Source organism: Myxocyprinus asiaticus, chromosome 35, assembly GCF_019703515.2.
Source record: "Myxocyprinus asiaticus isolate MX2 ecotype Aquarium Trade chromosome 35, UBuf_Myxa_2, whole genome shotgun sequence".
NCBI lineage: Eukaryota > Metazoa > Chordata > Actinopteri > Cypriniformes > Catostomidae > Myxocyprinus > Myxocyprinus asiaticus.
Genome location: NC_059378.1, coordinates 40,136,251 through 40,148,347, shown reverse-complemented (window position 1 = coordinate 40,148,347; position 12,097 = coordinate 40,136,251). Strand labels below are relative to the sequence as shown.

General features: G+C 37.0%; 2 protein-coding genes across 4 annotated transcripts in view; both read left to right on the top strand.

Annotated features, from left to right (window-relative positions):
• Positions 1 to 12: 12 nt before the first annotated feature.
• LOC127426042 (uncharacterized protein C2orf73 homolog) lies at positions 13 to 7,773 on the top strand. Of its 2 annotated transcripts, none has more exons than XM_051672511.1 (5): positions 13 to 82; positions 1,598 to 1,703; positions 2,807 to 2,957; positions 3,051 to 3,137; positions 7,027 to 7,773. In XM_051672511.1, exons 1-5 carry the CDS (start codon positions 24 to 26, stop codon positions 7,215 to 7,217), a joined length of 594 nt encoding a protein of 197 aa, XP_051528471.1. In that variant the 5' UTR covers positions 13 to 23; the 3' UTR covers positions 7,218 to 7,773. The 2 variants fall into 2 exon arrangements, with proteins under 2 accessions (XP_051528471.1, XP_051528470.1); XM_051672510.1 differs by having other exon boundaries at positions 1,598 to 1,820.
• A 3,031-nt stretch (positions 7,774 to 10,804) lies between these two features.
• LOC127426018 (spectrin beta chain, non-erythrocytic 1-like) overlaps positions 10,805 to 12,097 on the top strand; it is a 117,209-nt gene continuing 115,916 nt past the window's right edge. For both annotated transcript variants that reach the window (XM_051672442.1, XM_051672443.1), the window contains exon 1: positions 10,805 to 10,922. The gene's annotated coding sequence lies outside the window, so the exon portion shown is untranslated. The remainder of the gene's footprint in view (positions 10,923 to 12,097) is intronic.

The window sequence follows — 12,097 nt, the reverse complement described above, 5'->3', positions numbered from 1 at the left end:
TTCTGAAGTTCATGGAAAAGCAAATGTACCATCGTGCAGAAATACGTCTGCCTCGAAAAAAGAAGGTTTGGGAGTCCTTCCAGTGAGTAATGTATTACTGTAACTTTAGTATAGGACTCGAATTACAATTTTACCTCGGCTACTTTACTGCGCTGTAAAGAGTGAGGCACTCATAGAACTTAAAATATGCAACACGTTTGACTGCTTTTTTTATTTTTTATTTACTTAATTAGTATTAGTTTTGACTCAATTTTAAATGCCAATTTGCTATGATAGGACAGCATTTGTGGCATAATGTTAATTACCACAAAAATTATTTAAAAAAAATTTCAGCTTGTCCCTCCTTTCCTTTTAAAAAAGCAAAAATGGAGGTTCCAGTGAGACACTTACAATGGAAGTGAATGGGGTCAATTTTTGAAGGGTTTAAAGGCAGAAATGTGAAGATTATTTTATAAAAGCACTCTTCTGTTAAAACTTGTGTATTATTTGAGCTGTAAAGTTGTGTTTATCATCATTTTTACAGTCAATTTAGGGTTTTAGGGTTTGTTGACTACAACGTCATGGCAACAAAGTTGTAAAATTGGATATAACTTTACATAGATAAGATTAGTAAGCAATTTTATCACATTAAAATCACGTTAACATGCATATTGTTTATCTTTTGGCTATACTTTTGAAACAGTGAGGATTCTAATGTTCAAAAATTGGCCCCATTCACTTCCATGGTAAGCAGGGGCGGGTTTACGATTTCTGGGGCCCCATTTAGAAAATTTTGCTTAAATAAATTACATAAAATTTGATTTTAAATCATAATTTTAAATTCATCCTATCAGCCGTTGTAGCCAAGTACATTTAAAAAGTTTAATGAAATAAAAATCTAGTTAAAGATAATTCTTTCTCATTTCATGCCGCTCCGCTCAAACATCGCTCTCGATGACTTTTGAACTTGAGCATTGAGCGAATATTTGAGCGGAGCGACAACTCGCTCCGCTCCGCTCACATGCTAGAGTGAACAGAACCAGAATTACATGTTAACAAAATTAGAACAACAACAAAACATAAAATTAAAAAAAACTTTCATCATTAGATTAAAAACACATACAATATTATTTATGAATAATTGGAGTCTTTTTTTCTTTTTATGTGAATGTATGTGTGAATGGTGAGCTTTGAAATTTGAGTAAAAAATTGCATGTGACAGCCCAAAAATGCACCAGAGTTTGAGGGGTTAATGGCTTGACATCAAATTGGAAAAACTCAGTAAAGGTGTTTGTATGCAAAGCAAAATCGGGGTTATGGGCAAAAATCTACTGTAGCTACATTACACTTCAGTTTATTAAGCAGAATCAGTGAAAGAACATGCATGTAAATGTAACGGGAGCCAGCTGGTACATGATAGCTGTGTAGTATGTGTAAACCTCACTCCCCTAGCCTCAAGAGGCGCACTAGAGACAGACACTAGGGGTTGTAGCCTATAGCCTCCTTTTAGTGCGCCCCCCTTCCCATGCTGGAGACCACAGTTCAAATCCCACTCAGAGTGGCTCAGTTGGACTGGTTACATGAACGTGCTCTTAACTTCCTAATTTGTTTCTTGCAGCTCAAACACTTTCCGGATATTTGATGAAACATTGCCGGAGCGTCTTGAACCAACTAATGTCTACCAGAACCATAAATATCCCAGCAGAGACCTGCAAGAGTCTGAGGTGTTAAAGACCCACAATATTCCACATCCTCACTATGCCAAATTCATCAGGAATAATGTCAGATTCCTTAATGATCCCATTGCTTATATGGAGACACAGCATACTATGGCAGAACAGGTGGAAATGCTATTTATATAGCCATACTACTAATTGGAAATTTTATGAAAAAGGGAGACCGGGGCTAGTTGTCATATGGGGAAGTTGTTTCAAGGGTGAAATCTCAAAAGTCAAAAGTCAATTTACACAAATGTGTTGTCAAAGCAGTGGTTTTGTATGTTGGTTTCAAACACCTATCATAAATTAGGATACTTTTGGGGAATTTTGTTAAGATTACAACATATCATCTTTTTTTGGAATAGCTGTTGAGTAAACAAGTAAACACACAAAACCAAACTAGGATACACTGAGGCCAAAATTAATGAATGAATATATAATGAAGGAAGATTTTAAATGAAAATGTGAACTGTATTCTCAGGAAAAGGGTGTTTTTATATAAATGTCAGGTTGGGGCATGTTGTCACTTGTATTTTACATATTGTAAATTCATACAATTCATTAATTTCAAATTTTGTTAGCCAAAACAATGGTTTGATATTTTTCTGTTTTCCATTTTTGCTGTTTTGTTTGTGTTTCATAATTGTTTTACTGAAAAGCCATTACATAGCCTAAAGTACATTTTATTGTAAATACAGATGTTTTGGAAGATTGTTATTTTTTAACATTAGATAGTATTTCAAATTCGTGTAAAAAAAAATAAACAGCAGGTTCCCACTGTGACAACTTCCCCCATATAGTACGACAACATGCCCCACCTGTGTAGAATGAACTGTATCTTTTTCCTACGCAAGACTTTAAGGTACTTTGTGTCCATACAGAAATTACCTATGTTGAGAAATAGTCACTCGCTGGAGTAAAAAGTGTGACAACTAGCCCCAATCTATTTAGGGTAAATATTAATATATATTTATTGGGATTTCAATTTGCAAGTAATTTATTTAATGTGGCAATTCACTGGACCTTTTTGTGTATACATATACAGTATATCTGTTATGATTTACCTTTATCTTATCACTTGTGGTCATTTTACCCCAATAACTCTTTAGTTTAACTGGTGGTCAAACAGTTTTAGCCATGATGTGTCCAGAAAAGCCCCACACAGTAAAGCCAGCACACAGAGGAGTGACTTCCAGCCTATTAGAGACGTTCTGCTTACCAGAGTACGAGAGGCGGACAGACCCTCGGCCACAGGGATCAGTATGTTCTTTGTGTATATGACTGTGTGTGATATCAGCCACTTTCATTTTAATGTGTGGCTTTTTTTATTTGTAATTTTTTCGATATTTGCAGTTCCAGCTCTATGTTCCCTTGATCAGCTTTTTAATGTCCAGAATCATTCTACAAGTCAAGATCACATGACCACGATACCAAAGAAAGGTAAGACTTTGCAATTATGTGGGTGGCAGCTCAATTAAAGGAAGTTCACCCAAAAATGAAAATTCTCTCATTGTTCACTTACCCTGATACCATCCCAGATGTGTATGAATGTCTTTCTTCAGCAGAACACAAATGAAGATTTTTAGGAGAAGATAGAGCTCTGTCAGGTCCTTATAATGGATGTACACGGGCGGCAGCACTTTGACAGTCCAAAAGTCACAATTAGGCAACATAAAAGTAGACAGTGAATGTATTCTGAAGCAAATCGATAGATTTATGTAAGAAACAAGTCGATAATTAAAACGATTTTATCTTTAAATCAGCGCTTCTATCCAGGTCCCTGATACAGTTTGAAAAGCAGTTACAGAAATACTCAAACCAGCCCATCTGGCACCAACAATCATGCCACGGTCCAAATCACAGAGATCACATTTTTTCCCCATTCTAGTGGTTGATGTGAACATTAACTGAAGCTCCTGACCTGTATTTGCATGATTTTATGCACTGCACTGCTGCCACATGATTGGCTGATTAGATAATCACATGGATGATTGTTGGTGCCAGATGTGCTGGTTTGAGTATTTCTGTAACTGCTGATCTGGGATTTTCATGCACAACAGTCTCTCGAATTTACTCAGAATGGTGCCAAAAACAAAAAACATCCAGTGAGCGGCAGTTCTGTGGACGGAAATGTCTTGTTGATGAGAGAGATCAACAGAGAATGGTCAGACTGGTTTGAACTGTCAAAGTCTATGGTAACTCAGATAATCGCTCTGTACAATTGTGCTGAGAAGAATATAATCTCTGAATGCTATTCTGAGATGCGGGTTGGCGCTGTTTTGGCGGCACGAGGGGGACCTGCACAATATTAGGCAGGTTGTTTTAATGTTGTGGCTGATCGGTGTGTGTGTGTGTGTGTGTGTGTATATATATATATATATAAGTACTGTGCAAAAGTCTTAGGCACATAAGATGCTTCACAAAAGCATTTGTCTTAATAATGGTTATTTATATCTTCAGCTTTAGTGTGTCAAAAGGAAATATACATGTTAGACTCCTCTTCTGCAAATAGAAAAGATTAGAATAGAAGAACAGGGAGCCCTGCAACAGATGTCATGGCCCCCACTGAACATCGAGTCAGTCTGAGATTACATGAAGAGACAGAAGCAATTGAGACAGCCGAAACAGATAGAAGAACTGTGGTGAATTCTCCAAGAAGCTTGGAACATCCTATCTGCCAACAACCAAGAAAAACTGTGTCCAGGTGTAACTAGGAGAATTGGTGCTGTTTTGAAGGCAAAGGTGGTCACACCAAATATTGATTTAGCTTTTTTATGTTTACTGGACTTTGAATGACATTAATTGATTAATGAAAACTATTTATGACATTATTTTTGAAGACATCCTCACTATGCAACATTATTCACAAGTGCCTAAAACTTTTGCACAGTACTGTATATATATATATATATATATATATTAAGTACATTTATATAAATGTAGGTTAAATATACTAATATAGGTTTTAATATACTTAATACATTTATGCTAATTTATTTTCCTTGATATATTCTTTGGCAAGTCTTTTTTTATATTTTAAATGCATATAAAATATCATAAAAATATATATATAAAAAAAAACTACATTTTAAAGGGTGGGTACACACATATAAACACAAACGGAGTTTGTTCTACATGTATCTAGATGCATTTGATTGGAAACGTATTTTCTGTATATTTTTTTTATATTTTGAAGGATCAAAGAAAATATTGTTTTAATAGAATATAAAAAAATATCTTTTTCAGCTTTGCTGTTCAGAGCCATAGCTAAGAATGCTACAGTGACAGCTAACATATTCTTGCAAATTAATGGCACTGAAATGCAACGAGATGTTGCAGTTGAGCATCACTATTATGTGAAATTACTTCACACTGTAGTTTCTAAAAAGAATGAAACATTTAAGTGCACAATCTGTCAGGCCAGTGCATCTGGTCTTTGTCTTATAGCCTTCACAGATGTACGCAGCCCTTTCTTCCCCTGGCTGTGAGTCTGAACAGACTTTTATCTGGCCCTGAACTATAAGATGAAATATTCGCTACAGCTGCATGCAACCCCCACACCACATGTGTGCTGGACATTTGTCCAAATTTAAAGGTGCACTCTGTAATGTTTTCCTCATTAAAAAGTTTAACTCCTTAAGACATGAATTGTGATTTTGCAATATATGTAGGAAATCATGATCACTCACATTAAAATGAAGACTCCAGTCATATCAGTAACCTTATAAAAGCTGTTTTATTCTACATGGAGAGGGTCCGCACATGTTAGAATCACATGACCAGCCGAATACTACTCACTTAATCTCAGTAACTGTCCTGTTATTGGACACTTTCACTCATTGATTCAAGTAATCATGGCTGACTGTGAATAATAAATCTCTACAATGGCATCTGAAACCGAAAACTATTGATTTTAAATGATGCTGCATCCAAGACGCTAGGTGTCAGTGTAAGTCCAAGATGGCACAAAGACAAAAGTTATCTTGTGCACCTTTAAAGTATCAGCCAATAGTTCCTCACCCTCATTTTGTTCCAAACCCTTATGACTTTCTTTCTTACATGGAACACAAAATCAAATATTTAGAACAAATAGTTATCCTGACTTTTGAGTCCCTTAGATGACAGGGAGAACATTTATTTTATTAAATAGTTTTGCGTTCCCTTTAGGAATGTATTTGAGTACTCGAAGTGATTACAAAAAGTCAAGATGCTGTTGTGTGTTGCTGTGATGATTCAGACCTCAAGGTACCACTGAAAATCACATTGTAATCAATCACAAACTTGAAAATAAGGCCTTTTTTGACATGTTTGTGCAAAGCATGACCAGAGCTTTAGTAAAACGACACATCACACATGATCATTATTGATCATTATTTTCATGATCGATCATTGCTATCACTTCTGAGTACTCGTGCCCACCCCTAGTTCCTTCACAAAGAGTTTTGCGTTGCCTTGCAATATTTTTGCAATATTTTCTTAATTATTCTGGGTTCCCTCGCAACAGTTTTATCCATTTTACCAAAATTAACCATGGTTTTACTACAGTAATCATGTTCTAGCAATTAAAGCCTTTGTTCATCCAAAAATGAAAATTATCTCATCGTTTACTCACCCTCATGGCATCCCAGATGTGTAAGACTTTCTTTCTTCAGCAGAACACAAAAGAAGATTTGTAGAAGAATATTTCGGCTCTGTAAGTCCATACAATGCAAGTGAATGGTGACTAAAAATGTTGAAGCTCCAAAAAGCACATAAAGGAATCATAATAGTAATCCTTAAGACTCCAGTGGTTTAATCCATGTCTTCTGAAGGTTTTCGGTGAGAACAGACCAAAATTTAACTCCTTTTTCACCTAAAATAATTGCGAGGAATAGAGCTTCTTCATAAAATAAATTCCCTCCCCGTCCTCTAAGGAACCCCATAGAAATCTCATTTGTGGCGTGTATTCAAATTTGTCTTGTCGCAGTCGGGTTTGACGCACCCAAGAACCAATGGCGTTTGGCATCGCAACACGTCTCGCCACAGCAAGTTTATCCGAGTTATGGCGGATGGGAACGTTTTCGGTCTGTTCCTCACACTAAGCTATCATATAAGTTTAGAAGGTTTGGAATATAGTGCACATTGTCCTTTTTAGAGCTTGACAGGTGTGGTCACTGTTTACTTTTATTGTATGGACAAGAACAATGTCAGCATTCTGCTAAACACCTCCTTTTGTTTTTCATGTAAGAAAAAAATCATACAGGTTTGAGTGAGTAAATGATTACATAATATTAAGATTTTGGGTGAACTATCCCTTTAAAACTGTTTTCCTGCTATTTCATTCTCTCAGCGTCACAGAGCGTTCGTGTGGAGAGATGGGGAAATGACGGGGCCAAGCGCATTCCACAGCATGGAGGGGTCGCGTTTGCCCTCGGCAGGGACGGCAAACCTGCTGAACTGCTCTCAGCTGAACTTGGTTTCCACTCAGCAGATGTGGGAGCACAGAGAGGCCCACTCCATCCAGCAAGAGCACAGAGATGAACATTCCCAGAGACAGAGAGGAATGCCTCTCATTCGGGTGGGACTGCAGAGGAACTGAACTCTCAAAGGCTTTTTACACTACGCTTAACAGAACATAAATTCATCATTTGTGGCATAATGTTGATTACCGCAAAAATTAATTTCAACTCGTCCCTCCTGTTCTTTTAAAAAAATGGCAAAAATCTGGGTTACAGTGAGGCACTTACTGCAGTGAATTGTTACAAAGAAAGTAATTTAAGTTTGGTAGGAAAAATCGGTTAAACATATCAAGTGTGAAAAGCACATCAGGGACAATAGGGACTGAGGTCTAAGCATGGCTATATCAGACTACAGTAACTGTCTCTGTTGTTGCATTAAAAACACATTCTGTAATCCAGCGGTAAATTGTCTCATCAATCTTATATGTCAACAGCTGTCATTCCTTTTGAGTTGGATCATGTAATCTGCATCTCCAGTTCTGCATTTTCCAGTTGTTGACTCACATCTGTAGCTGCTTGAACCTTAAAGCCTCTTTAAATCGCAGATGACACACACGTGGTCATAATCATTATCAATACTGGGACAATTTGAGGGTGTCTCCACTTCTGTTTTATCTTCTCACTTGAATTGTTGAATTGTTCTTTACGTATAAATGTCCTTATATATATATATATATATATATATATATATAAACGAATGTGATTGACCTATGTGTACAAAGCTCTTCAACTGATTGGGGAAAAAATATGTGCTGATGTAAATGGTTAATGAAAAGTGGTCTGCATATTTGGACTGATCGCCACTTTAATAACAATACTCACACCCTGCGTATGAAATCCTGCATTGCATTTGATGAAGGAAGCACTTCTCAGCCGGTAAAACAGTACGTTCTTTAGGTTTGCAGGTGAGTAGTATGAATAGATTCCGGACATACTTCATCCGGGGACGTGGGCATTGTCTTTCTTCTGCTGAACAAAAGCAAAGTCTTTTAAGAAAAATATTTCAGCTCTGTAGGTCCATACAACACAAGTGAATGGTGTCCAGAACTTTGAAGCTCCAAAAAGTACATAAAGGCAGCATAAAAGTAATCCATAAGACTCCAGTGGTTTAATCCATGTCTTCAGAAGCGATATGATATATGTGGGTGAGAAACAGATCAATATTTAAGTCCATTTTTACTATAAATCTCCACTTTCACATCTGATCTGAAAGTCACATCTGGCACCTGTTTAGTTTCACTTTATAACATCTGAAAGGGAGGATTCATAGTAAAAAAAAAAAGGACTTAAATATTGATCTGTTTCTCAACCGGTAGTCTATTTAAATACAGACAACATGGTTGTACATTAAAAATTAAAATATTGCGAAAAACAGCAATATCTAACCAAATATTTAGCATGTACATTGCTGAGGTTTCAGCGATGACTAAAAACAATCAGCGAAATTACTTGTTTAAACCAGTTCATTGAATAAAACCGAACGAACAATTCAAATGAATTGGAGTTCTCCACACTGCGCAGGAGCAACAACCCAGCATTTGACAAAATCTTTAGCAGGTTGGACATTTCTAGCTTACACCAAACATAAAGGCCGTAGCTACTAATTAGGCAACAACACCAAAATGAAACACATAGAATTTATACCACATACCACCAACATGGTTGTACACCTTCATTTATGTCATTAAAACATTGTGAAAAACAATGTCTAACCAAATATTTAGCACACACTTTGCTTAAGTAACGTTATAGCGATGACTAAACTGAATCAGCGAATCGATTTGTTTGAACCGGTTCATTGAATCAAACCGCAGGAACTGTTCAAATGAATCGAAGTCCTCAATGCTACTAACCAAACATTTGACACAGTTAAGCAGGTAGGAAATTTCTCTATCACAAAACATAACCACATCCTATGTATAGGCCTACTTAATACCACCAACATGGTCGTACACCCTCATTTATGTAATGCAATGAAAAACATTGTGATTAATGGTATATCGAGGAAATACGTTAAAGTGGTGACAAACGAATCAGTGAATTGATTTCTTTGGGCCGGTTCATAACTGAATTGAAACGTTCTCAACATTTCTACTATGGCGAAGGTGGCCATTTTCTTCCCCATAATAGGGTGTTTAAATTGGATTTCAGTGGTAGTGGATGTTTTAATGTGCATGCATATTTTATTACTGTAGCATACTTAATGGTCATTAATACAGTATATATATATATTCAAATAACACACACACACACACACATTTATACAGTATATTAGGGCTGCACAATTAAATTAAAATCGGGTTATGACATTGTGCAATTATTTAACTGCAAAGGACTACAACGATTTATTTAAATTAATAGATAAATTAAGCTGTTCGCTTCAAAGTGTATGCATGCTGCTCTGTCCTGTCTGTTGTGTGTGTAATCATTATAACAGTGTATTCAGAGTGGGTCTGTGCTCCACAACCTGTGCTCAGAGTAACAGATGTGCTCCATTACGATTCATTGTGCCTTGCTAATCCTTTTTAAACCTTGTGTGACCTTCGGGACATTTTTGTCTTTTTAATTTTTGTTTTTTCGATAATTTTGGCTGTGTTAATGCCAACAGAATACATTTTGCTAAAGGTGTGTATTTTTGGGGGAATTTTGATATTTCAACCTATAATACACTGTGTACACAAAACAGTTACACTCAGGACCTTCAGGACAAAAATGTCCCCATTGAAACCCATTAAAATGTCAATATTTGATCCCAGTGCCATTAAAGCTTAAAATCATGAATTCTATGATATTATGCTTTCATTACAGATCCCTGGCTTAAATTTTATTTATTTTTTTCACCAGATGGCGCCATTTTTCTCATGTTTAGCCTATGGAGCAAATACATGCTTTTCCCCTATTTTCTGTTTTCTGTATTATAGAGCACTGCAGGCCAACTGAATAAATGATGCAGATAAAATTATGTGGGTGTGTTGGTATGGATGTCAGAATGTGTTTCGTATGTGTGTATTGAGAAATGTGTGTGTGTGTGTGTGTGTGTGTGTGTGTAAAAAACAACAGTGGCATTATGTAAACAAACTGGCATTTAAAGGGTTAAAATGAATGAATATTTGGTAGTTATGATCAGAACTGATCAGGATATTAATATATAATATTATTATGGCAGTTTTTTGACACAGACATTTTTGTCTTCTAAGGACCTCTGAGTAACTTTTTTAAATTGACGCACAAGGGTTAAAGCGCTCCAGATTCACTTTAATTTCACTTTTGCATACATCCAAGTATGTTTGACCACTACATCTTAATATACAAATAATTCACCCCCTTGGCATTTAAGTACAGCGATGTTAAAATGAGGAGCACATTATAGTGAGGTGTATATATTGCTTAATTTATATATTTGTTTTCTGTGGGTGAAAAGGAAAAACAAGGAAAATAATAATTTACGAAATCCACGGTTATGACCATTTTTAAAAGCTAAGCTATGTTAAACAAATGTCTCAGTGTAATACTTGAATACTAAGTAATAATGTACTCAGTGTAACGCACTAAAACCAAAACATCCACTACGTCACCAGAATCCACTGCGTCATCGCGCCACGGTCTGCAGCGAGGACCTTCTCGGTGCGCATCGGTCACTCCTAGCGCAGTGTGTCCAGCCTCTCTCTCGCTCATTGCGCGCTGCGGACTGCAAAGGCGGCGAAGTTGATCACGTATTCTTTTATCGGTAAGTGCAGATAAACCCTTTATTTCACCACCAGATGTTTTATACGGAGGATTATTGCTAAAAGATGCTTGTTTGGACCCATTTTACCGCAATAAGCGTAGCGCTTTTCTACTAAATATGTGGGTGGTGATGGAGTCCAAATCACTAGTTTGCGTCAATGAAATAACACAGTTCGTCAAATCCAGGTGTATTTGTGCGCTGATCCAGATTTAGAGGCCTTGATGTTTCCAAATCATCCTCATTTAAAACACTGCAAGATAAAATTAGGCCAAGATTGAGGCTGAATGATGTTTGGAATAATAGTGGGCATCATAGGTTTGCTCAGTGGAATAACGGTACAGTAGAATATGGATGCAAACAGGCGTGGTCAGATCCCGAGACTGGAGTTTTGCCTTTTCCAAAGCGCAAACAGGCATTTGCTCAACCAATGTTTGATTGTATTGATTTGTCACTGTTTGTGGTGGATTTGTCGTAATCTGTCGGTTGTGTGGTGAAATGTTGCATGTTACTGTTAGTGACCTTAATCAATGTTGATCTGGTGCCCATCTCCACTGCAGCAGACGCGCGGTACTCCAAAGAGAATCACCATTTCACGCGTTACATTGTTGCATGACAGAATCGCAGCGGGCGTCACTCAATCGTTCTCACGGGTTGTGTTTTTCACGCGTCGCATCGTCCAGATGCTATTTGTGAATGATAATAAAGGTGTTTCACAGATTCTACATGTCGTTTAAAGTCTCTCTGAACTGCAAAGCAAATGTAAATCATTGTGATGATCATTGCGACGTTGTTTTGAGAGCAGCACGTGTTTATTTGTCATGCTGCACCACGAATGCGGCCTTTCTAATGTTTTCTCTTTTTCTTTTTCGGCTAAATGCGCATAAATCGGGTTTGCGACCTTAATTTACGATCGCTGTGCGCACTCTTGGACTTCCGTACTATCATCGCGAGCGCTTAACTGGAAACATGAGATTATAGTGCAGCAAAACATTCAGCCGTAGTGTCATAATCCCACGCACCCAGTTTCAAGGATATCATAATGCCACGCAGATAATCCTCTGTGATTCTTTATGATGTCAGAATTGCACGCAGTCAACACGCTGCTAGACGTCATGATGTCATAATGCCCTGTGTATCATCCACCTCGAAGTATTTATGATGTCATGATTGCATCT

Bases quoted from the DNA above. Each gene is read 5' to 3' on its own strand.
- LOC127426042 (XM_051672510.1), top strand. From the start codon at position 24: ATGTACCATCGTGCAGAAATACGTCTGCCTCGAAAAAAGAAGGTTTGG. The intron at 83-1,597 runs GTGAGTAATGTA...TGTTTCTTGCAG, and splicing joins AAGGTTTGGGAGTCCTTCCA to CTCAAACACTTTCCGGATAT. The intron at 1,821-2,806 runs GTGGAAATGCTA...ATAACTCTTTAG, and splicing joins AGCATACTATGGCAGAACAG to TTTAACTGGTGGTCAAACAG.